General features: G+C 46.7%; 1 protein-coding gene across 2 annotated transcripts; it reads left to right on the top strand.

Moving 5' to 3' along the window:
* Nucleotides 1–4,591: 4,591 nt before the first annotated feature.
* On the top strand, nucleotides 4,592–24,339 carry PLEK2 (pleckstrin 2). 2 transcript variants are annotated; one of them, XM_037004825.2, is made up of 9 exons: nucleotides 4,592–4,974; nucleotides 14,861–15,025; nucleotides 18,324–18,505; nucleotides 19,662–19,753; nucleotides 20,047–20,234; nucleotides 20,444–20,545; nucleotides 21,994–22,077; nucleotides 22,988–23,006; nucleotides 23,811–24,339. In XM_037004825.2, the coding sequence occupies exons 1-9, from the start codon at nucleotides 4,933–4,935 to the stop codon at nucleotides 23,936–23,938; spliced, it is 1,002 nt and encodes a 333-aa protein (XP_036860720.1). In that variant the 5' UTR covers nucleotides 4,592–4,932; the 3' UTR covers nucleotides 23,939–24,339. The 2 variants fall into 2 exon arrangements, with proteins under 2 accessions (XP_036860720.1, XP_036860679.1); XM_037004784.2 differs by having other exon boundaries at nucleotides 4,622–4,974; nucleotides 22,988–23,066.
* Nucleotides 24,340–26,411: the final 2,072 nt, after the last annotated feature.

Raw genomic sequence — 26,411 nt, forward strand, 5'->3', positions numbered from 1 at the left:
TGACCAGAACGGGGCACCATGGACACCCCCTACCTGCTGGGGCTCCTCACACATTCCCAAGCCAAGGTTCTGCCCTCCCCCCGCCCCCCCCCCCCCGCTTTTTCTACCCACATAAAACAAGCAAAAAGAAAGCCTAACCTCCAGGTATGATATCTCGGTAAAGGAGTGACAGAGGGGAGAGGAGGGAGGAGAATGCTGAGGCAGGGCCCTTATCTATACGAACAGGTCCTGCTCTGCCTGCTCACAGAGCTGACTCATGCTCTGTGTCCTGCTCTACTCCCACCCCTCCCAGCTGCGAGGCAGCTGCCAACAGGCGTTCCTCCTTCAAGGCTGGGTTCCAGCAGGTAGGCAGGGCTGATGGCACTGGTGGGGAAGCTGGGAGTCTGGGGTCTCTCCCAATCAAGGTTGGCTGAGCACCCTGGAGAGAGTGATGACCCTCCCCATCCAAGGTGTTCCAGCTTTTCCAGTGAACAAGGAGGTGGGTTTCAGGGTATTAATGAGAGGGCACTCCACCCCTCCATGTCAGGGAGATGTTCCATGCCATGTCGTGCTTCTGGCATTGCCCCATGGCATCCATCAGTGTGAGGGGGCAGCTGAGATGGACAGGTGGATGTATCAAACAGCTTTCAGTAAGTTGCACTGTGGTAACAAACAAGCTCCCCAGCCCCCCAACCCACCACACACCAAATCTCAGTGTTTACAGTAAGGCTTACGTCTCCCTCACACTGGCCCCGTGGCTCTCTTTCCAAGCTGGACCCCTACTGGGCCATGCTGGGCTTGCCACGCAGGAAAAGAGCAATGGTGGAACCAAGTACAGGTACTTAAAGCTTCCTCAATGTGTAGCTGACATTCTGTTGGTGAAAGCAAGCCATGTGACCCATCTGGAGTCAAAGGGGACGTCTAATTCTATCACAGGGAGAGGGCGGTGGATAATCAGGAACGGTAACGCAATCTACCAAGTGGACCCCTGACTTAGGCAGAGGGAATTCCTTCTTAGGAAGAAAGAACATCTTTTGGCCAAAGGAAACATTGTGAAGTAGTGGAAAGAGCAAGGCTTGGAATCAGGTCTAGATTTTAAGCTGTGTGATGTTGGCCAAGTTATTTCATGTTTCTGAATCTTCATTTCCATCTACAGAATGTGTATAATACCAGTTCACTGGGAAATTTGGAGGATTAGATGAGGTAGTGCAAGTTCAGTCTTTGGCATGTAGTAGGAACACAGTAAGTAGAAACTCCCTGCTCTACTCCTGCCTGGCTTTTAGTAAGGAGGCACTACTGTCAGTGTTCCTCTACTAATCTCACAAGGATGGGACCAAACAGGATTGAGAGAATTTGCTGTGGCAGACCAGAGGAATATTCATGGTTAATCACTAATAATGTGTGACCCTGGGGGCAAGGTCTGGTATTGCCTATGACACCTGGTTTGTGCTTTGCACATAGTACATACTCAGTCTGAGTCTCTTCCTCAGTGAATGAATGAATGAATTGATGGATGGATGAATGAATGAACAAGTATCTGGCAGTAATAGGATGACCTGATGGGTGGCTTTGGGAAAAGTCATTAATTGGGCATAACTTCTGTTCCAGCTTTTCCTGCTGCCTGCGCACAGCTTGCTTCCCTTTCTTCCCCACTTCTGTCTCTGCCCAAGCTTTTAGGTGTCCTCAGGGTGCCCTCCTGGCTGTCCAGGACCCCATGTGACCACCTTTCCTGTGAGTGGTGCCCACACTGAGCCTCTCACTGCCCCACTCCCCAGAAACTTTCCAATTCTGAGTCTCTTTCAGGGGGTGCTCTTTCAGCTGCCTGTCCCCCATGGGGTAGGGGTCTACCCTGACAGAAATAACAGAGTCTACGCAACCGCAGATGGTTTCTGCTAATTCTGATAGAATCAGCAATGTTTTCTAAAAATACTACACTTATTGCTGATGTAAACACCTGAGGCTGGCATTGCACACTGTTGGTGAGTACATTTCTAGAAAGCAGTTTGGTGATATGTATCAAGAATTTTGAATCTTTTTACCCTTCAACCTAAAAGCATGCTCTAGACATTTATCCAAAACAATCAGGGATGTGGCAGAATGTTTATGTACAGAGATTTATCACAACATCGTTTATGTAGTGAAACAGGAAATTTGACCTAAATGGATGACTAAATACATTATGATACAGGCATGATGAAACATTATGCAGCCATTAAAATTATGTTTTTGAATTATTTTTAATGATCCAATGTGATGTTTATTAGCTGTTATAAATGAAAAAAAGGTTCGAAATTTTTAAATAAAAATGTGCGCTTGTAAAAATACCTGTCATCTGTCTAAATGATGGGGTTTGGGTTGTTTTATCCTTTTTGGTATTCTCTAAATTTTCTATAATAAGCACAAACTATTTTTATTTTCAGAAAAAAACCCCAGAAAATACTGTTTAAAGTCTTTCCTGGTTTTGCAGACAGAACCCTTCCAGCCTGTGCAGTCACCCCCTCACCACAGTCCTGCTCTGAGGCAGGACACTGCTGGGGAAAGTACCCCTGCATTTACTTGAGGAGCAAGGCCTGAAGTCCTTACAGTTAGCCTCTATTCTGGTCCTGGCTTTGCCACTAACTGGCTGAGGGACTTTGGACAAGTTATTTTACTTCTCTGGGCTTTGGGAGTCCTCATTAACAAAATGAAGTGTCTGGATCAGATAATGTATAGGTTAGATTCTCAATCTGTGACTCTGATAAACTCATGAGTCAAAGTAGTCATTGTGAATAAGGCCTCACAGTTTACCTTTCTCCACTGTAAGTATCTTACACAGGGGATTCTCATCATAGATAGAGAAATGATTCTCTTAATAGTGGAATTTTACATCAGGCCATGAATCACCTACACCCAAACACTGACCTTATAGAACAGCTCACACATTCCAGACATTATCTGTCCCTTCCAGAGAATCAGGGACACTTCCACATCAACCTAGATCCTGAGAGGGAGAGCAGAGGCGTCTGTCTGAAAGAACAAGGCAAGTTCCTAGGTCCTGAGCTTCTTGCCTTCCCCACCTCCTTCCCCCAGTCTCAGTTGTACACCACTCTCTGCTTCCTCTGTCTCCATCCTCTTCCCTGCAGTTGAGTCAGGCTTATGTCAGTGTGGTTCCCTGGTGGGGGAGGGAGGGGTATGACTTGAGCCCAGGTCCAGTGAGTCAGATTTGGGTGAGCTGGACCAAGGGCTTCCCCAGGAAGAGAAGCATGTTCTCAGTACACAGAGGCCTTGGCTTCTTCCTGGCTGGGACACTGCTGGGAGACAGGACCAGTCTTTCTCCCTTGCCCATTTCTGTGAACTCATTCAGGAACCCCTCTTGCCAGAGATAACACCATCTCTTGTAAGGCTCAGAAGGTTGTCTGGGTAAGATCAAAACAGCCTGTGCCATCTGCTTGCTCCCCTGGCACCTGGGAGAAAGCAGGAGATGAATAGATCATAGTTGGAGCCCAAGAGGATAAGAATTTCCCATTCTATCCTCTCATGTCCTAGGCTTGAGCCCAGCAAGTTTTCAGAGCTAAGACAATTCTTTTCTCCTCTTCCCAGTACATGAACTGAGAGACAAATGCATTCATACCGCCCTGAAGTTAAAATCCCAGCTTGTATGACCTTGGGCATTTATTTAACTGCTTTGAGTTTCAGTTTCCTTGGCTGGAAACAAATAGGATAATAAACTCACTTCATGGGATTGCTATAAAACCTAGCCCCCACTACAAACCTGGCTTCAGAAGGTGCTGAGTCTTCACTGTGAAAGATTTGAAGCCCCATTGCCTTGGACTTGCTGGGAGGTCTGCATGTAGGTCAATGGAGAAGGCTGAAGTGGGCCATTGTGCAGGGGGCGAGTGGGCAGAGGTTTCTGGTGTGGTTGGGGACTTGGCTCCAGGCTGATTCCGAAAGGCAGCCTGGGGTGCCTCCTTCCAGTCTCAAGCCTTCTGTTAGCTTTTATGCACCTGGGACCCTTCTCTTCCTGGTGTACAGTCCTACGGGACCCTTCACACTGCAAACAATGAATAAACTGTGTTGTAAGGATTACTAGACAGGATCAGTATTACTATGTTTCCTTTTGTTTCAGCTTCCAATATGGCCTGGTAGGACATTGCTGATCCTGTCTTCACTTAAAATGTTGGTGTTTTGTTCATCATTTTTTGTGTTAATTTTGATTTTTAAAATATTGCATTAAAATGCCACTCATCTAGATTACTGAGTTCCCTGGCATTCTCTTAAATTTTGCCTCTAATGATGGAATCTTCGAGTCTAGTTTTTGGCGGGGGTGGGGCAGGGGAAGGCAGTGTATTGTATACTGGAGCAAGGGCCCCTGCAGACTGTGCCCGCTTCTTTAAACCTGTTACCTTTCGCTAATGGCAACTTTTCTCTGCCCCTACCAGAGGCTAGGATGAAAGTTCCTAGCCTGGTTGCACCCCCATTTCCATTGAGCTCGGGGATGACTCCAAATCCTTTAAACCCTTTCCGGTTCCGTTTGATTCCATAATTATTACTGAAGGGCAGTATACTACGTGCCAGGTAGACACCTGGTTAAGACTGGGGCGAAGGAAGATTTGAAAGATGGGAATCGCAAGCGGCACGAAGCGCTCCGGGGCGCCCACGTGGGGCACCCTGCCCAGTCCGAGAGAGCAGGGGCTGGGGAGACTCCCGGAGGCGACACCGCGGCCGGAGAACTAACCACAGACCCCGGGGTTTCGTGGTGGCGGCGGCGGCGGGGTCACCGCGTCAGAAATCCCGACCGGGCCTGACTTCCGGCCCGGGAGGCCCCGCGGCCTCGGGCTCTGGCCGCCGGCCAGGGAGGCGTCGCCCGCCGCGCCGGGCCCGAGGCGCTTCCTGGGCGCAGCGCGCGCGGAGCGGCGGAGCGGCGGGACTGCGCGCTGGGAGCGCCCGCGGGCCCGGCCGGCGCGGGGCGGCGACATGGAGGACGGCGTGCTCAAAGAGGGCTTCCTCGTCAAGAGGGTGAGCGCACCGGAGCCTCTCCGGACTCTGCCCGGGGCGGCCCGGGCGGGCGCCTCTCACCTGCGCCGGGGCCCGTCCCCGACCCGGGAGCGGGATCGGCCGCCTGCGGCTCTGCCGAGGGCCAGGCGGCTGCTGCCAGGAGGCGGGAGGTCAGCTTTTGGTAGGAAAGAGGGGCCAGGGCACCCGCAGGGAGGAGAATCCCGCTTGGCCAGTGCGTATGGGGAGCGGGTGGCGGCGACCGAAGTGGATAGCCTTAAAGCTATTTATTACATACGAAGAGTATACTATTTAAATACGGTATTTTAAAACAACGTAGCTCTGCAGGTCACAGCGCCCGTCCATGGAACGCCTCGTCTCCTGTACCCTTCACAGTAACTAACCCTCTAGCAGCACTACTCTGCACCAGTCCGGGGCATTGTCTACTTGAATCCTACCAACAGTCCTGCAGGTGGTAGTACCACACTATTCCCCCCCGTTTTCCCAAGGGAAGAACAAAGCTCAAAGAGGTTAAATAGTTTGCTCAGGATCTGAGAGCTAGTGAGGGATGCAGCAGGATCAGACCCATTCAGGTTGTCTCCAGACCGTTTCCTGTCCAGCGCAGTGTGGATATTGCTGTTCCTCTATTAGATGAAATCGTTTGCCCAGAGCCCCAGTTACTCCCTCCCACCCCTGCCCTGGCAGCCACTTCAGCCCTGAAGTCTCAAATCACTTTCAGGTCTGCAGGAAATGTAGCCAGGGTAGGTTATACATTATCTGACAAAGGAGGGTGGGAGTGTTTGCTCAAAACTAGGCAGGAGGAATGATAGGATGCCAGATGAAGGGTTGGACTGCATACAAGGCGAGTCGGCTTCAAGGCCACTGTGAGCAAAGTGATAGGCTGAACCCTCATGGTCTGTGGAGGCATCTGCACCTCAGAGAGTCACCCTGTGGGGAACCAGTGTGGCCTCTCATTGTCTTGCAGCATGAGGGGTGGAAGGGAGCGCCGGAATTGGGAAGGGGGGTTGGTAGGCATTGTTGGTCAGGATCGCTGGGCCCTGGCAGGGGTCTCCCCTGTTTCTGGGGTTACCCTACGTGATTCCCCACCACCATCACACAGAGTTGGGGGAGGGCAAGAGGGAAGACAGGATGTGAGTTATCTTCTGGACAGGCCACCCAGTGCTGGTGGCTGGCTTAGGAGTCCAGGGTGTAGAGAAGTGAGGATAGTCAACAGGCCTGGTCCTGAAAGCCCAAGAAGGGGCTTGGCTGAAACAGCTAAAGCTCATTCCAGCCAAACTCAAAGATAGGAGTTTGGAGCCTGACCCTGAGGCAAACGGAAGCTACACCCTTTCCTGCAAAGTGAGAGATGTGGTCCCAGGTACCTTTGCTAACAGTGATCAACCTTGACTCTTTGGCCTGCCATCCCATCCCTTTCCTCCTGGGTGGCAGCGGCAGCCCTGTATCCACTGAAGATGTAGAGCTGCTGCCGTGGGATTCCATAGATTTCGGAGGGCCTTCAGCCCAGAGGAAGGGCAGGGCCTGAGCTGGGAGGCCAGAGTACAGAACAGTCATCCCTGGTGAGGGTGAAGCACGACGAGCAGGGGCTTGATGGATTTGGCTCTTAATTCTGCCCAGACAAGAAAGAAGCAAAGCTCCAGGCAAACTGCTGGGTGCTCACTCAGCCTGGCTCCGAAGGAGGGTGAGGGGCAAGGAGGCTGGGATCACTGCCGGCAGCATGGCTTTCCATTCAGACGCTGCGGTGGTCCAGGCATTGCTGCCCACTCACACCTTGAACCCTTAGGAAATGACAGGCAATGCAAACACACTTTGGCCTAGAAATGTCTTTTGTAGGACTCTGTCCCAGGGAAATACCACAAGCTTTATGAATGAAGTGTTATTTATGTAGTGAAAAAACTGGGGACTACCTCAGTGTCCCCCCAGATAAGCAAATGATTAAATTATAGTTTTGCAGATGCTAAAGATGCTTATAGCATAACCCAAAGGCTAAAAGTATAAAAGAGTAAGGAAAAATATGCATAGAAGAGAAAGTCTAGGAAGGGTTCTGGAGGCTGGAAGTCTGAAGTCTGTTGACAAGGCCATGCGCCCTTGGAAACCTGGAGGGAAGGGTCCTTCTGTGTCTCTTCTGCTTCTGGTTGTTTGCAGGCTGCAAAGGAAAAACCCAAATTTTTCCTTCCTAAGTAGGAAAAACGAAAAACCTAGTCTTTTCCTACTGTGTGTTACTCCATCCTGTGTGTCTCCTTTTAAGTTTACACAGAACACTTCATTTCTTACACTTCTGGTCACCCAATGTGAACATTTCTCCCCACCCCAAGCAATCCCCTGTGGCACCAGCTGGGTGTCCTACAATTTAACTCAATTCTGACACTGTCTGTGTGGAGATAGCATCAGATCTGACAGGTTAAGGGCTCTGTTAACATTGAAAATAAAGCTGTCAGTTGTTTTACCAGCAAGATTGGGTTTATTCAGCAAATTGCAACTCAGGGCAGTCAAACTACAGCTTCTAGCCCCCTCTGGGCATACTGCTCTCCTAGCACCTCCACATGTTCACCAGTGTGGGAGCTCTCTGAGCCCCATACTTTTGGGATTTTATGGAGGCGCCATGACAGGCACGGTCCATCATCATCTCCATGTCAGGCCTTCTCCCTTCCCGAGGGAATGGAGGGCAGGGCGGAGAATTCCAAACCTGTCCTCATGGCTTTGCTTTCTCCAGTGACCAGCCCTTATCCCAGAGCCCACCCAGAGTCACCTCACTGGAACAGACCCTCCTTCAGGAGCTCTATGCTAGGAACGGGGGGCAGAGTCCCTGTATGTATCTTCTGTTACCTCACACAGGCGATCCCTGGCGTCCTTTGGTTGTGGCTGCATCGCTCCCACCTCTGCCTTCCTCTCCACATGGCCATGTGCTCTCTGTGTGTCTCTCAGTGTCCACATGTTCCTCTTCATAGGAGGACACCAGCCATATTAATGTTATGAGGGCCACCCTCATCCGGCGTGACTTCATCTTAACCAGGCTGTACCTGCAAAAGCCCTACTTCCAGATAATCAGACCAGGTTAACAGGTAGCGGGGTTAAGACTTCAACATACCTTGGCGGGGGACCATAATTCAACCCATACAAGTACCATCTCTCTTCTTGGGGGTTGTTGGGCCTGGGCAAGACCTTACTGGGCCTCAGTTTACTCATCATTAACGTTAGGGAGTAGTTTTGGTTTTTTCAGCTGTAACATTTTAGGCCCAGCCCTAGGGGTGCCACCCCAACTTAAGGACTTTGCTTCTCTCCCCTAAAGATGCTCTAGGGACTCTAAACTGCTCATGGTCCAGCTGGCCTGAGGCCCCAAGCCAGCCACTTACAGACAAGGAGCGGAGGTGAAAGAAACTGCCCAGGTGGAGGGATGCCTGGGCCCTTTTTCAGCTTATACTACTGTGGCTTGGGCCTCTGACTTTCTTTGCCTGGTGACCTTGCATCAGTCCTGCCCCCCTAAGCCTGGCATGGCTTGTCTGTAGAGTTGAGATAATGGTGCTCTCCTTCCCGCTTTGTGGATTAAGACAGCAGCCTCCAGCTGTGTGTCTTGATTTACTCCATTCAGCTGCTCTGCCACTGGTGGTCAGGGTGGTTTTTTAAACATGAGAACCTAAGCTTGTCATCCTTCTGCCTAAAAGTCTTGAAGAGCTCCCTTCTGGCCACAGAATAAAGATCAAACTCCATGACATGGAACCTGAAGCTGACTGGGCCCCTGTTACGTCTGCCATCCATTCCCCACAGGCCTCTGGGGATGATTTGGAATTTCCCCAAAGTGGCAGCAGTTTTATGCTCCCCGTTTCTGCCTTCCTGACCAGGCCAACTCCACACAACCTTCACGACTGCCCCAGTATCAGCTGTTCGGGGGGCCTGCCTAACCCCCACCCACTGTTCTCAGCTCCCCCCTCCATCTGGGCTCCTCCTTGCTGTTTGCATCATGCCCAACTGTTGGTTATCTATTGTTGTGTAACAATTAAATCAAAGCTTAACATCTTAAGACAACAAATATTTATTATCTAGTGCAGTTTCTTAGGGTCAGGTATCCAAGAACAGCTTAGCTGTGAGATTCTAGCTCAGAGTCTCTCATGATGTTGCGGCCACAGTGTTGCCCAGTGTGGCCTGCCCAAAGGCTCGGCTGGCGGGAGGATTCACTCCCAAGTTCACTCGGATGGCTGGTGGCCTCAGTTCGTCACCTCTCTGTAGGGGCCTCTATGTGGCAGCTAGTTTTTCCCAGAGTGTATGATCAGGAAGAGAGACAGAGAGTGAGAGTCAGAGGGAGCGAGCAGGACCGAGCGGGAGATAGTGCCCCCCAGACTGAAACGGCATTCTCTTATAACCTAATGTCAGAAGTGCCACACCATGCCTCGGCCATATTCTCTCGGTCACACAGACCAACCCACGTACACCGTGGGAAGAGACGACACGGGTATGAATACCAGAAGTTGGGGATCATGGGGGGCCCCACCAGTCATCTGTCCTGGAACTTACCGCACTGAGTGGAGCTGTTATCTGTCTCCCCCACTATCTCGGGCCAGAACCCTGTCCCTCCTTGTCTCCCTGCTGCTGGCACAGTGCTTAGTGCAGTAGTGTTTAATCATTGATTGTTAGGTGCATAGATAAATGAATTATTTCCTTAGTCATCTCATTTAGATGTTTGTTTATTTAAATTTAAATCCATTTTCCATTATGAAAACAACATATGTACATTATTTTTGAAAAGCTAGAAAAGTATTCAAGGGTATGAAATGAAAAATAAGTTTCCATTCTTATCACTGTGTATCCAGTCTTAGCCCCTAGAGGTGACAACTATTAACATTTCTGGAGTATCCTTCCAGAAATTTTCTAAAATAACTACTAGAGTTATTTTATATATTCTACGAAGTCATGTAAGTACAGGCACATCTTGGAAATATGGAGGGTTCAGTTCCAGACCACAGCAATAAAGCGAATATAACAATAAAGCAAGTCAAGTGAATGTTTTGGTTTCCCACTGTAGGCTGTTAAATGTGCAATAGCATTATGTCTTTAAAAACAATGTGCATAATACTTTATTGCTGAGAAATGGTACCCATCGTCTGAGCTTTCAGAGAGTCACACCCTTATTGCTGGTGGAGGGTCCTGCCTCAGTATCAATGGCTGCTGACTGATCAGGGTGGTGGCTGCTGAGGGTGGAGGGATTGTGGCAAGTTCTTAAAATAAGACAACAGTGAAGCTTGCCACATCAATTGACTCTACCTTTCAAGAATGATTTCTCTGTAGTTCATGATGCTGTTTGATAGCATTTCACCCACAGCAGAACTTCTTTCAAACTTGGGGTCCATCTTCTCAAATCCTGCTGCTGCTTTATCTACTAATTTATATGATATTATGTATCCTTTGTTGTCATTTCAACATTCTTCACAGCATCTTCACCAGGATATATTCAATCACAAGAAACTTTTTTTGCTCATCCATAGAAGTAATTCCTCATCTGTTAAAGTTTTATCATGCGTTGCAGCATTTCAGTCACGCCTTCAGGCTCTACTTCCAATTCTAGTTTTCTTGCTCTTTCCACCACATGTGCAGTTGCTTCCTCCACTGAAGTCCTGAGCCCCTCAAAGTCATCCAGGAGGGTTGGAATCAGCTTTTTCCAAACTCCTGTGAATGTCGATATTTTGACCTCTTCCCATGAATCTCAAATGTTCTTGATGGCATCTAGAATGGTGAATCCTTTCCAAAAAGTTTTCAATTGGCTTTGCCCAGATCCATCAGAGGAATCACTGTCTATGGCAGCTGTAGCCTTATGAAATATATTTCTTAAGATTGAAAAGTCTGACTCCTTGATCCATGGGCTGCAGAGTGGAGGTTGTGTTGGCAGACATGAAAACAACATTAATGTTGAAATTATCCCAATTAATAACCCTATAGTACCCATCAGAGCTCTTGGGTGACCAGGTGCATTGTTAATAAGCAGTCATATTTTGAAAGGAATATCTTTTCTAAGCAGTAGGTCTCAACAGTGGGTTTAAAACATACACTAAATTACATGTGGTGTAAAGAGGTGTGCTGTTATCCAGGCTTTATTGTTCCATTTATTGAGCACAGACAGAGTAGATTTAGCATAAATCCTTTGAAGGGCCTTAGGATTTTCTGAATGCCAATGACACTGGCTTCAGCTTAAAGTCACCAGATGCATTAGCCTCTAACAGGAGAGTCAGTCTATGACTCTTTTCTTTGAAGCTTTGAAGCCAGGCATTGACTTCTCCTCTTGAGCTATTAAAGTCCTTGATGGCATCTTCTTCCAATAGAAAGCTATTTCATCTACATTGCAAATCTGTTGGGTAGTGTCACCATCATCATGAGTGATCTTAACTAGATCTGGATAACTTGCTGCACCTTCTACATCAGTACTTGCTGCTTCACCTCACACTTTTATGTTACAGAGACAGTTTATTTCCTTAAACCTCAGAAACCAACCTCTGCTAACTTCCAGTTTTCCTTCTGCAGCTTCCTCACCTCTCAGCCTTCATAGAATTGAAGAGAGGGGCCTTGCTCTGGATTAGGCTTCGCCTTAAGGGAATGCTGTGGCTGGTTTGGTCTTCTCTCCATACCTTTAAAGCCTTCTCCTTATCAGCAATAAGACTGTTTTGCTTTCTTATCAGCTGTGTGTCCACTGGAGTAGCACTTTTAATTCCCTTCAAGAACCTCTTCCTTTGTGTTCACAGCTTGGCTGTTTGGTGCAGGAAGCCCACCTTGCAGCATGTCTTGGCTTTGGCTCACCTTCCCCGCTAAGATTAACCACTTCTAGCTTTGATTTTAAGTGAGAGACATGAGACTTTTCCTTTCACTTGAACACTTAGAGGCTACTGTAGAGTTTTTAATGGGCTAATTTCAATATTTTTGTTTCTCATGTAATAGGGAGGCCTGAGGAGAGGGAGAAAGATGGGGGAACAGCTGGTTGGTGCAGCAATCAGAACAGATACAACATTTATCAGTTAAGTTCGTCATCTTATATGGGCACAGTTCATGGTAGCCCAGAACAATTATAATAGTAACATCGAAGGTCACTGAGCACGGATCACCATAACAAATATAATAATAATGAAAATGTTTGAAATATTGCAAGAATTGCCAAAATGTGACACAGACATGAGGAGAGCAAATGCTTTTGGGAAACAGCACCGACAGACTTGCTCAACGCAGGGATGCTGCACAGCCAGGACGGTGTAGCCAGACAGAAACACCCAACAGCACCATCAGAGGGTTCTAGTGGGAACGGCACTGCTGGTGTTAGCAACGTACCCCTGGTAACTCTGGGGACTGGGTGTCAGAAGAACCTGTTCTCCTGCCACTGTCCTTGCCAAGAATTCCTGTGTCCCAGTGTTTGGTTGCTTCCAAACATGCATTGGTGCCCCAGGCATGGGACTGGCAGCAACTTGGTCACCTACCTGTTCCCTTCATGCCAGCAAATCTGGGAAATGTAACATTTTGTCCAGGAATGTACACTATCTCCATACTCGTTTGTTCTGCCCAATCTGTTGGTTCCACTTTTCAGCCACCTCACTTCTTTCCCTGTTGTTTTAGTTGGCTAGGGCTGCTGTTACAGGCAGGATGGCATAAACAACAGAGATCTGTTTTCTCACAGGCTGGAGGCTGTGGAGTCTGAGGTCAAGGTGTCGGCAGGTTTGGTTCCTGCTGAGGCCTCTCTCCCTTGCTCGCAGACGGCCGCCTTCCTGTGTGGGCCCCTGGCCTGTACTCTGTGCTCATCTTCCTGATGTCTCTCTTTGTGTCCAAATTTCCCCTTGCTATAAGGACCCCACAGATTGGATGAGGGCCCACCTAATGACCTCATTTTAACCTACTCACCTCAAAGGCCCCATCTCCAAATACAATCACATTCCGAAGTAGAGGGGAATAAGGCTTCAATGCATGAATTCTTTTTTTTAGTGGGGAGGAAGCATGATTCAACCCATAACACCTGTGTTTTATGGTTTAAGAAGATTTTGCCTTCTCCCCTTCCCCACCTTCCGCCAGCCCCCGTCCCATCCACGTGGGTTGCATTCTCCTCTCCCTGCACCAGCCACAGCCTTGTGCACCCGAAAGCTCCTGCTGCTTCACCAGGAACCCCTCACTGGGGAGTCATCCAGAAAGGGCACCTGCATCTGGGCCATGTGGAGAGCAACAAAGGACCCCAACTGCTGAGGAGTCAGAGCCAAATTTTTGTTTCTTTAACTATTTCTGCCCATGTCAAGGAACGCTGCCAACTGTCATGTTACACGTGGATGCTAAGTATGGGACAGAGTGAAGAGAGCAAGAACGTCACATTCAACGTGGATTACATGTGAACAGCTTCATCACCATGTAGCATAATAACACTTTGACGCATTAATAAACTCTGCTAAAAGTTGTATTTACTACCACAGTAAATTCTGTCTGGGCACAGGCTAGGGCCCCCACAGTTGACTCCTACTACTTTTGTTCCCTGACAGCACTCAGTTCTTGCTGAACATGGAAAACATGGAACAGAATCACAGTACCCCAGGTGTGAGCACCAACGGGGCCTTTGAAACTAGTAAATGTAGCTCGGGGATGAGTGAATCAGGGAAGTAGTCTCTGATTCCCATAAATTACATCTCTTTTGGTTAGACTCTAGCTCTCACTGGGTTCTGCTCTGGGAAGTATGCCAGGAAAGTCGCTTCCATGAGCACGCACTGTACCCACTCCTTTCTGATTCCTCAGGAGACATTGTCCTGTTCATTGGTCTGTTCGAGAAACATGCTCTCAGCCTGAATTTAACTATCCTGTCCACTGGCTCTCCGACCTACCTGAGAGCCCCCCCAAACTACCCTGCTTTTAAGACCTGCCACACCAAGCTAGGTATGACTGTTAAGGTCATTAGCCCTTGTAGACCATTTGTGGCTTCAACTTTACAAATGTCCCACATCCTTGGACTAGTGATATTTTTTCTAGGAATATATTCTAAGGGAAAAAAATCAGAGATATGGATCAGAATTTATGTGCAAGGATATTCATTGCAGAATTATTGATGATAGTGAAAAAAAAGAAACAACCTCAGTTATAAACAACAAGAAGTTGACAAGTGTTGCATCATTAAAAAACAGGTTTTAAAGAAATGTGATGGTACGAGAAGATGCTCAGCAAAGAACAATAAAACAAAAACTAGAAAATAAAACTATGTAATGTGATCCTGATTTTTTTTTTTAACTAGAAAGTAAAAACTGAGTGAAAAAGAAAAGACTAGAAGGAAATACAAAATGTTAACAATGGCTGTTTCCTAGTAGTAGGATTTTCCCTTCTGTAGACTGTGCAGTTTTTTTCCAAGTTCATAACCTGGAAAAAAAGACCAGACTAGACCTAGAAGGTCCGTATGCCAAAGGCCTTTACTGTATACTCAAGGGAGATGACAGAGATCCACACAAAGGTAATACTTTCTGCATGAGAAAGAAAACAAAACATGATTGACAACTGGACATTGTGGGGCAAATGGCTGACTGGGTTTGTGAAGCAGAAGAAAATAATATATTAATGTAATTTATTTTCTGATAGTGGTTATATTGTGGTTGTATTGGAAATATCCTCCCTTTTTTTGTATAGGAGATACACAGTGAAGTATTCAGAAGTGATGGAGCATGATGTTAAGATTTTACTCTTAAATGGTCTGTAAAAAAAAATTATACTATTCTTCAACTTTTTCTGAATTGAAATCATTTCAAAATAAAAAAGATTAAACTTTAAAAAAAATGATAATGCTTGGAGAGTGAATTCCATGGCATAGTCTGGCTACTTGTACCCTGGGACAACTCTCCCTGACACCTGACACCTGTGTCATCCCCTTGGCCACCTTACCACAGGCTCTCCTGTCTGTCTGCAGGGTCACATTGTCCACAACTGGAAGGTGCGATGGTTCATCCTTCGGCAGAACACGCTGCTGTACTACAAGCTCGACGGGGGTCAGAAAGTGACCCCTCCTAGGGGCCAGATCCTTTTGGATGGCTGCGCCATCACCTGCCCCTGCCTGGAGTATGAGAACCGACCAGTAAGTGAAGGCTCCTGCTTCCTAGCTCCTGCCTGCCCTGACTCTCTCTCACCTCTTTGGTGAAGGTGGTGTGGTTATTGGGAGCAGCTGAGTTATCCTTGAAAAACCTAGATTTAGTCCTGGCTGCATCTGTACCAGGTATGTGATCCTGGGCAAGTAATTGAACTTCCTTGAGCCCTAGTTCCTCATCTATAAAATGGGACAGAGTGATGACCCCTGACTATCTCTGATGGCTGTGATGAGGGTCATGAAGGTAATTGTCTGCAGACCACTCTGTAGGCTAGGAGGTACTACACAAATGTGAGTAATTACTGGTATCTTGGGGTTCATTATGATGGCTTTCATCCCCTAATGGATGTATGTTCCAAAAGTCAGGGACAGCTTCAATCCTGCCATCAAAAAAATATCTGAATCACTCATTTTTTGAGGACTTGTTACATGCCAGGAACTTTGCTAGGCTTGGAGGAATTTGGAAGAAAATGGTAACATGGTTTCTTCTTGAGTTAATAATCTTAATATGAAAGCAAGCAGTTAACTGAAAAACATACAGAGTTCCAGATGTTGGCAAACATTATCTGTCATAGAGAACACTGTATTCCTGAAGAAAAGGAAAACATCATTACAGGCTGTCTGGGTCAGCTATTGCTTTGAGAGGAACAGAGATTTGGGCAAAGATCTGAAGGAGGAGAGAGGCAGATGTTCCTGGTGGGTGCAAGGTCTTGAGTAAAAATAAGGGGTGAGATAGGAATAGATCTGGAGATGAGGACGGCCAGTGTGGTCAACGGGCAATGTTCATGAGGGAGCAGATGGAGGTAATAGGGAGCCATTGAAGATTTTGACTGAGAGATTTGACTGGGGAAAACTCACCTAGGAAGACTACACTGAGAAACTAAGGTCAGTTCCTAATAAGATTACTAGATCCATAAAGAAGGCAGCTTGCCATTTTCTTCTTTCTTATCATATTTTTCTTTTTTGACTCTTCTAGACCAACTAATGAACCTTGTAAACATAAGAAAACGTTCATGATGGTCAGTTCTGGGTGGTGGGCTCACTGGTGCCTGTTATGTTAACCTTTGTGCTCCTCTGTAGTTTTAGCTTTTTTTGTATAAAAGCAGAAGGAGCTATTAAAATCAGGCATGAAATAAGGCAAACAGGAGGGATGAACATGAGAAAACAGTAGGAAGGAACTGTCAACAGGATGTGGTTGTGTGGATATGAGGACAAGGGAAAGGGAGGCATAGAATGTCGTTTCAGCCTAAGGGGCTGCAAAAACAAAACGTCATTCTGTAATTCCCACTGCAAAATGGGAGGTGCCACCACCTAAGAAAAAGTCCAGCAGCGGCGGCTTTTTGCTGGGGTATGGGGCCGCTGGACTGTGCTGAGCCTGGTGGAAGCTGGGTCTGCATCTTCTTCCTTGTTCCACCATGAAACCAAACACAATGTCTGAGCACACAGAAGATGCTTAGTAAATTGTTGTTGAATAAATGTTTAATGTGGAAGTGTAACATAGAGAATATAACCAGTAGTAGTATAGTATCTTGGTATGGTAACAAGGGGTAACTACACTTACCATGGTGAGCATTTAGTAATGTATGTAATTATTGAGTCACTATATTGTACATCTGAAACCAATATAATATTGTATATCAACTGTGTTCCTATAAGAAATGTTTAATAAAGAAGAAATATTTATAGATAAGTGAGATGATTTGAAGAGGAAAACCTAGTTTTCTAAGTGCATTCAAGACTCTAGGTCTCAATAAATAAACCCCAGAACTTGTAGGCTACTTCTTCACCTTAGGAACTTTTAAGGAACAGTGGAGAGAGTGGAAGTGCCGATAGAATCAGCTGGATGTAGGAAAACTTTGTTCTAAGTTTCAAAAATAGAAACAGGTTAAATCTGCTAACTGGAGTTCTGAGCTTCATGTTAAATCTACACAAAATTCTCAGATTGTCACCTTTGGGGTTCATGAGTACTTGAGCCTGGAAAAATTCAAGAGGACCCAGCTGGTTCACTGAGAACAAGTTACAAAGTATATTGCATATGTATGTGTGTGTGTGTATACATATATCCTTTTTAAAATTAGGGAGGCAATCAAAGTGTGTCTGGATTTCATGTGGAATTTTATAGTCTGTCCTGAAATTCCTTCATGAAGATGGTGAACTGCAGACTGACAGGGCAGGTACCGGGAGCTAGTTGAGCATGTTCTCCCACGATGCTGATGAGTGAGTCAATGGTAACTTGGAGAGGCAGCTAACTTTATGGTGTTCCTTGGGACTGTGAGCCACTTGTCTTACCCACTGTTTTTGCTTTGAATTGAGATGAGGGACATTGATTAAGTTTGCAAGCAAAGCATGTTGGGAGCTGATACATTGGAAAACAGTCAGAATGAAATAGAATCCTTCTGTATTCCAACGGAAGTGGTAGGTCCAGTTTGTCCAGATGACATTTAATGGGGTCAGTATGTTAAATCCCCAAAAAAGTTCAGAAAAACCCTAAGTGTGCAATGACAAGGTGGAGATGCTATGGCCCACATGAAAAAGACTCTCAGTGGACTGCTTGGTGCTCACAGCCCATAGCTGCCCACAGGCTGTGTCAGCCCTGCCGCCCTGCACCCCTCAGACTTCCCTGGAGCGGTGTGTTCCATTCTGTGGGTCATACTTCATGGGAATGTTGACCAACTGCAAAACATTTAGTAGAGCATGAACTGGTTAGAAAGAGTTTCAACTGTATTATATGCACAATGTGTGAAAGACTTGGGGGTGCTTAGACCTGAGAAAAGAGGATCAAAGTATCATAAAACAATTCCTTGGAGGTAGGTGTTTGGATCCTCATAAGACAGATGAAGAAGCAGGCTCACTGGGGGGTCTTTAATGTGCCCGAGTGTCTGTAGCTAAGTGGCAGAGTGGGCTTTGTGTCCAGGTCACTTTGATGTGAAGGCCTGTGCATTTCCCACTTCAGCACAGGGGCTGCCACAGAGGGTGAGATTAATCTCTGTGGTTCTAGAAGACAGAGTCAGAACCAGGGAGGCAAAGTGCCCAGGAAGCAGAACTTACGTTGAATTTCTGTCCAAATGGAAAGGCTGCTTTACGAGGCCATGCACTCCCTGTCACTTGAGGTGTACAAGCCATCCTCTAAAGACTGCCTGCCAGGGTGTGGCAGGGGGCTGCGGGTGGGCTGGGCCACAGTTACTGGGCCACAGGCCTCCTAGATTATCTGCAGTCATTTTTACAGCCCAGCCAGCATTCTCTCGACTGGTCTCTGAGTGCTGGTCTGACTGGCTGTCTCTTTCCACAGCTCCTCATTAAGCTGAAGACTCGAACGTCCACTGAGTACTTCCTGGAGGCCTGCTCTCGAGAGGAGAGGGACGCCTGGGCCTTTGAGATAACAGGTGCTATTCACGCGGGGCAGCCAGGGAAGGTCCAGCAACTCCATATACTGAGAAACTCCTTCAAGCTGCCCCCTCACATCAGCCTGCAGTGAGTGCCTGCCCGCCCCCGCCCCCACCGCCCCCTGCATCCCCACCCCCACTTTGCTGCTCTGTTTCTGTGCAGTGGGGAGGAGGCTCCAGTGTTGCTGCTGAGGCCTGTCTCCTACCACTAGTGTGCTTCAGGGCTTTCTGCTGTCCCTGTCCTGTTTGTATTCTTTTCTCTGCCTGGAAATGGCTCTGCCTACCTGTCCTGCTCCTACTTAAGGCCTTGGGGCCTCCACTGCTTCTGCCCACCGTAGCGTCTGGAGACCTTCGGTTTCAGCTGGTGTGCTCAGGGCCACATCACTGCCCCTGAGAATCTCCACTCACCGACTTACTGGTCTTGTGTTCAGCCTGGAGGCAAGAATTATGTGTCTGGTAGCAGTCACATTCTTGCTCTGTGGGGTTCTTCATTCATTCACTCATTCAAGAAACAGTTATTGAGTGTCTACTGCATGCCATCCACTGCACTAGGTGCTCAGGAGATGCAAATGGAAATAAACAAGGTCTCATCTTGGGCTTTCCCACCCAACGACATAAATAGAAAATGAGAAAAGATCTTCCATTGGTGGCAGGAATTGTGCCACACAACAGAAGGAAAGCAGGTCGGTGGTGGAGGTGACACTTTAATGTAGGGATGCAGGAAAGGAGTTGCCGTCATGGAAACTTACAACAGCACATCTGCAGAAAAACTCCCCCAGAGATAGAGCATGAGCCCTTTCCTAGGCTTACAAAAACCTCACACCCTGCTCTGATCTTCACAGGGCACCTAGGGTGCTGCTCACCCCTGCTCAGTGCGTGGTGAGTACTCAGCAGGTGATCTTGAGAAATGGCTAGAGGAGTTTGGACTTTTCCAGTAGATCATAGAGAATAATTGCTGTATGTTCTTTTTTTTTAAACTAAATGTCACAGCTCTTTAGTTTGACCACAAAAGTAGTAATTAGAACAGTTAGATTAGAAATATTAGAAAAGTTAGATGAGCAAGAGGAAAAGAAACACCCTAAAATCCTGCCTTTTAAATTCTGATGCCTAAGAATATCCCTTTCTTTGTGATGTGAATCACATGGTTCACCACTTGCATTATACCCTTAGCAGCCTCTCTTGGACCTTCCTCATGCCAGTCAGTGTGATGGGGGACCCCTCTCCTTTGCCTTCCTTCCCTGTAGTCGCATTGTGGACAAGATGCATGATGGCAGCACTGGAATCCGGCCAAGCCCCAACATGGAACAGGGAAGCACTTACAAAAAGACCTTCATAGGTGAGCCTCTCTGCTGGGGGCGGGGCCAGGCAGTGGAGACCTGGTGCGTGGTGATCCAGGACTGCGGCCTTGACCGGCCTTTGTTGAAGCCAGAGCTGCCTGCTGGCCAACAAGCTGGTACAGTATGGCCACGTATGGGTACGGCCACAGCACTGTACAGTGGGTATGGCCATTGGTCTGCGCTTGGGTAGAGTCCCAGGTCTGTCAAGGTCAATGAGGTCGCTGCCAAGCATCCCTGAGGAGGCTGGTCTGTGGTCTGTCATCTGACTGGTGCTGCCCTGGCCCGAATGCAGGCTCCTCCCTGGTGGACTGGCTCATCTCCAACAGCTTTGCAGCCAGCCGTCTGGAGGCCGTGACCCTGGCTTCCGTGCTCATGGAGGAGAACTTCCTTAGGCCGGTAGGCGCCAGAAGCATGGAAGCCATTCGCTCTGGAGATCTGGCCGAACAGTTTGTGGATGACTCCACGGCGCTGTACACTTTTGTAAGTCGGGGTAGTGGGTTCCTCCTGCCCCTGGGGCAGAGGGAAGGAAGAGGCAACCGAGTAAGGGCCAGGGTGAGAGGCCTGGGGACAGCTTCACCCCCAGGTGGAGTGCGGTGTCTGTACTGAGGGTTTCCCTTTCCCCTGCTGTAGCCTCCATGGCCTGGAACTGGGACTTTCTGTAACAGTCCTTGCTCCCTCCTTCCCACTAGGCTGAGAGCCACAAGAAGAAGATAAGTGCCAAGGAAGAAATCAGTGTCAGCACTGTGGAGTTAAGTGGCAGAGTGGTAAAACAAGGCTATCTGGCCAAGCAGGTATGCCTGCCTTGGAGCGGGGAGGAGGCGGAGAGACAGGACTGCCCCCAAAGAACGGGAAGAGCTGAGTTGGCTAGAGAGCACGAACAATCGGCAGGCTCTGCTAACGCGGGGGGCCCGCGGCAGGTGCAGGGAGAGAGGCAGACACTCCTCGCACACAAGGCCCAGGCACGGGGGTGGCCAGGGAAAAGGGACACATAAGTAACCGTCACGACACTGAAAAAGGTGATGTTACCCCCCAGTTCACGCATTAGTCTGGAAGGGCACTACATACCCTACCGACTGCTCCCTGAGACTTCCTGGGGTCTCTGCAGAAAAACTCCCCCAGAGATGGAGCATGAGCCCTTTCCTAGCTCTTTCCTAGCCTTCTTCGGTGGGCCTCTGCACACCTCCCTGATACTTTTTGAACAAAAGATAAATATATTCTCCTCCTACTTCGGTAGGTTGAAGATGAAATTCTGCAGTGTAAGCCCAGTGTTTAAAAACTGACCATGGCCGCCACTCTTAGCCATGTTGGGGAGAGCGCCCAGGTTAAATGGGAGGCACCTGGCCACATTCCCACCTGTGGCATTCCCACCTGTGCCTAACAAAAAGGCTGTTCTGGGAACAAACACACCCCCTTACAGCACATGAAGTTAGGCAGACCATCTGCACACCCCTCGTGTTTGTGTGAATCTTGCAACGTATGAGTTTGTCTGTACGTACAATAGCATGTATGCCGTTCAGCTCGGTTCCCGTTGTTATGTGGAACACACATTGTTGCCACCTGCTTCTTGCACATCAGGATCCCCATCTGCTCTTAGATTATTTACCAGCTCTGCAGCTGCCTATGTACCCTAAGGGCCCTGCTTCTGCTTCTCCCCTTCTAGAAAGGGGAGGTGGGCCCTGGACGCCATGAAGAGGGTGTGGGGGTTGCACTGGGGTGTTCTGGGCTAGACGGCTGAGGAAGCTTTGTGATCTAGGGGGTGGAGCCAAAAAAAAGTCAATATCCTACATATTTAGATTTTTACATATAATTGATCATTTCTTAGTCTTTTTCTGATGTAGAATATTAAAGTGGCTTTTACCGCATATGTATGCACATTTATACCCAAAGTTACAGGTTTGTTTTAGGACTAAGTTGACCCTTAAAAAGTTGGTGCCCATGGGTTCAAGTTTGCCTTGAGCTTTCAGTGCAGTGGGCACCTGCTGCCTCCCTGTCGTCCTTGCGCCCTGAGTGTTTTCAGTGCTCACCCTCTTTGGCTCTGTCCGCTCAACTAGATGTGACCGTGCTTTTGCTGAAGTGGTACTTGAGCAGGGACGTCTGTGACACATCACTGCAAACCTTGGGTCTCCAGCAAACTCTTTACAAAGTAGTCCCATTGGAGGTTTGGCATTAGAAGCATAAAAGTGGGAGGGGGTGACGTAGACCTGTCACCAGTGAACTGCAAACCCTTTCTTTGTTTCAGGGGCACAAGAGGAAAAACTGGAAGGTGCGGCGCTTTGTTCTGAGGAAGGACCCGGCTTTCCTGCATTACTATGACCCCTCCAAAGTGAGTGCCGCGTGCTCACACGGTACCTGTGTGTGATGCTTCTGGATGCTTCTCTCCCGGGCATGGCTGGCAGCTGTCTCTGCTCCTTCCTTTCTGTCAGCATCCCCAGTGTAACGTCCACTGCCCAGCCTAGTCCTAACAATCTGAGCAGTGCTTTCTTTCAGCATGTGTGCCTGCTCAGTGGATCTTCACTATTTTGAGAGGCAAAGCATCTTTTAATTTCTCTAAACCTTGCTGCCTAGCTGGAGAAGTGAGCAGGGCTGATGAAGAGACTTCCAACTGGGGCTTCCCTGCCTCTGCACCCCTTTCCATCCAAGGATCCCAAGGATCTGTCTCCCAAGTCTCTTGTCCCTACTGATGTTTTGAAAAGTTTCTTTTACCATATATTTAAGCTATACTTCACTAGTTCTTTGTTTTCCTTTTTTTCTAATTGGCCAAATTCAATTTTCTAATTGCTATTCTGAGTTTCAGATAACAAATTACTGCAGGCTGAGTTGATCTAATTCCAGTCAATAGAAAAGAGAAGTGGCCCTTTAGTTCACCTGTTCACCCTGGTCTTGGTAGACATATAATTTTCATTGAGTTTTTGAAGTGGTGAAGAGTGGGCAGTTCCTCATCAGCTTCAGTCAGGAACCCCCCACCCTAAGCTGAGAACACGAAGCGGGCCACACCTCAGCAGGGTCGGGGCAGCCTGGGGAGCAGCACTGCTGTCCCTGGCTCTGACAGGAAGCCCAGACTTCCTGATGTGAGTAACCTGGCCACGTGCCGTCCAAGTTCAGCCTCACCTTCTATTACAAGTGACTCCCACTGACATCTTTCGCTGGCCTAAGTAAGAGTGGCTCTAGGCTGGGGTGCAACTCTTCCTTTTTGTGCATTCACAGTTCCTAATCAGGCCTCCTTTACTCTGCAGGAGGAAAACCGGCCAGCAGGTGGGTTTTCTCTTCGTGGTTCACTTGTGTCTGCTCTGGAGGATAATGGCGTCCCTGCTGGTAAGGTGCTGGAGGTCCCAGGGGCCTCCCTCCTGCACTCTCAGTGATGCTGTGATGAGCACTGAGTGGTGGGAGCTGCTAGGGCATTCTTCATGAAACAGTAAATGGTGTGTTTGAAAGCCAATTTCAGGATTCGAGAAAGCATGTGGCGTGTTCTTAGTGTTTTAACCCTGCAACTAAACGATCCTGTTTTTCAGTAGGCTTTCCCCTCAGTTACTGTGTTTACTGGCCATGAGCTTCCACCTAAAAATAATAGCTTACACTGGTGTTTACATGTTAGCAACACACTTTAATATCTATTTTCACACCAATTTCACAGTAACTAGCTAAGGTAGGAAAAATTTTCCCTTTTTATGGATGTGGAAATTGAGGTTCAAAGAAGTTAAACAACTTAGAATTCGAATCCCAAACCTGTGCCTGCTTTTAACATAAACATACTGGATTCTTTTCTGTGAATGATACTGTGGTTCTGTGGTTTGCATAGGGGCAAGCCAAGAGGCTCCCAAGAACGTCCAGATTACCACTGACAGGCCTTAAGGCACCAGTGAGGGAGAGGGAATGGGAGGAAAAGAGGAAAGCATGCATCTGGCAAGATTCCCTGACCGTATACATTTGTATTTTAAAAACACTTCATTAAGTATTTTTTTGTCTGTGTCTCAGTTGACTTTCAGCTGAAAGCAGAAAGTTGGTTCCAGTTGAGAGTAGTCGTGGATATTCAGTCACCTTTTTTTTTTCCCTTCCTAGGTGTAAAAGGCAATGTCCAGGGAAATCTCTTCAAAGTGATCACTAAGGATGACACACACTATTATATCCAGGCCAGCAGCAAGGCTGAGCGAGCTGAGTGGATCGAGGCTATCAAAAAGCTAACATGACAAGGACCTGAGGGAACAGGACCGGGATTCCTCCCTCCTGCCGGATGGTAACACAGGATTTCCTGGAGATTGGAAATGTGCTGAGACCTTTAGGTTCTTTGTATATTTTGTACTGCTTTGCAGTGAAACTGCTGGAGCTCCTTAGATTACAATCAACAGTGGTGCTTTCCCTTCCCCACCTTCATGGTGGCCTGGAAATGCTCGAGCAGCCATTAAGTGTTGCACTGTGACTTTTGCCCATCATCATAGGCAGCCATTCCTCTGGCACAAAGTAGGTTTCCCTTGTAACAATAACAGGACAAGTGTAAAGCTAAATAAAATGCTAGTCTTGTGGCAGCTCTCTTCGAAATATTGTCAAAACTGTTAACTCCTTCTTTGGAATTAATAAAAAATGACATTTGTTTCTGGCTCTTAGAATTCTTGTATAAAGTTTTATAGTTTTCAAAGGTTTCTCATGCTTGAGGCTATGTGAATTATTATGCGAGCTGATTATGAAAATACCTTGTCTCTGTCACTGAGATGTGCTTCATCTTCAAGTGGGGAAGGTGGCAAAATTTCAAACATTCATATTGTTTTGCTTTTAAAAACAGGCTTTTAAGTATTATACATTGCAGAAAAGAAAGCACGGACTTGGGAGATAAGTCTCATGTACCAAAAAAGTAAAATTACAGCTTTTTTTTTGAAAATGAAAAATGACATTCAGAAAGAGGGCAGGAGCTGCTAAAAGGCAAAGAAAGATGTAAATGGGGAAAGAATTAAAGCATGAAACATTGCTTTTAAACTTAACTAAGACAAATAGGCACCAGGAAGCTTCACCAATTAGGTTAATCTGAAGTAGTGAAAAGTCTGTATCATACAGTATCTTTAAAAACATTTTATTACTTTCAAGTTTATACAGTCAGTAGTCAGTAGCTGAGCTACTACCAGCATTCTTGCTGAGTACAAGTGCTTAGACCTCCTTTAATGAACAGGTAAGATATGTATCTTACATTTAAGGGGAGTAGATACTTCCAAAGTGCTTAAGTAAAAACTTACCCTCTTAAATAAACTGTCCCCTCTTAATCATTTTGTCTAGAATACCTGACCTGAATGATGTTATTCCAAGCTAATGAGATTTTAGTTTATCCCTTACATTGTAAGAGACTGCCTTTTAAAGCACAATTTTCCATTTGGCATTTCACCAAGGCCTAACGTTCCTGGAGTTAGTTTCTTTATTGCTTTTTGAATATCAACAGGTGTAATCTGAATTAACTGCATTCGGTTTGATGGCTTCTTGACTCGCAGTTGGCATAACTGCACCCTGCTCCATGTAGGAACCATTGAAACCATGCGCTGCAAAGTAGATGATCATCACCTTGAGGCTAATCAAGGAACAGCTCTCACCAAGGTACTTACTAGCAGTTGAATTTTTTAAAGTCCCAAACCACTTAAACTTAATTGTTCTTGATATAAAATTAGCTGTGGGAAAGTTTTTAAGTATGGCAGTTGAGTAGTAACTGTACTGTTTAGCATTTCCCTGTAGTTCCCAGAGCATTACCCACACATGTATTTGTCTTGTTCTACTATAAAACATTGAGAAATGGTTTGAATGTTTTTTTTCTTGGCCGCTTTTTTCAGTTGATACATGAGACCCAAACTATTGCTAATATTCAGTTACATGAGTTAATCACTTGACTTCACAGACTGGGGAGCAGAATAAATGGTCAGTTTTTAATGAAGAGGCTTTATGGGGACAGAACCAAAGTCTGGATAAACTAGTTGTCTGTCAGTTGGTTCTGCATGTTTTGGAGCTGCCTGTTTATCTTGTCCTATTTGAAAGTGATGCTTTTGGGTCAGGGTATATGTATGCTTTAATTTTCTCCTTCATATTATTGATCTTTCCTCTGGCAAAGGTCATAAATTTGGGAGCAAAAGGCCTGCATGGGATAAAATCACTCACCACGGAGGCCACCAGTACTTATCAATAGCTAAGGCTTTTAAAGTGTAAAAAAATTGAGTAAATGAAGTGAAAATTCAACTCAATTCCCCTGCTCATAGCCAACATTTAAGGAGCAGTTATATTTTGATGCTGCAAGCTTTACAGACTTGTTTTTCGACTCCTCAAAACTTGTTTTATTATGTGCCAATTTTAAGTGCATCCCTCAATATTCCCAGGATGGCATGCTATCTGGCAATCACAGCTCCCTTGTGGAAATGGACATACTAAGTTAGACGTTTGGATTTAAAAAACTAGTAGAAGCTGCTAAATTAAATGGAGACCTCACGTTACAATTTTCCTTGATTTTCCAGTTCCTTTAATATTGAATTATCTAGTTCTGGATTGATTAGGGTGGATTAGACTTAATATTCTAAGTATTTAAACAGTTGTTCTTAGGAATAATTAATAAAGTTAATATATCTAATACCTCAAGGACTCTAAGAGATTAAATCTTTGAAGCAGACCAAAGTAACTCAATACTTTCTATACAATAGC

Source organism: Manis javanica, chromosome 8 (assembly GCF_040802235.1).
Source record: "Manis javanica isolate MJ-LG chromosome 8, MJ_LKY, whole genome shotgun sequence".
Taxonomy (NCBI): Eukaryota; Metazoa; Chordata; class Mammalia; order Pholidota; family Manidae; genus Manis; species Manis javanica.

Coding starts and splice junctions, on each gene's coding strand:
- PLEK2 (XM_037004784.2), top strand. CDS start 4,933: ATGGAGGACGGCGTGCTCAAAGAGGGCTTCCTCGTCAAGAGG. Junction 4,975..14,860: donor AGGGCTTCCTCGTCAAGAGG/GTGAGCGCACCG, acceptor GTCTGTCTGCAG/GGTCACATTGTCCACAACTG. Junction 23,067..23,810: donor GGATAATGGCGTCCCTGCTG/GTAAGGTGCTGG, acceptor TTCCCTTCCTAG/GTGTAAAAGGCAATGTCCAG.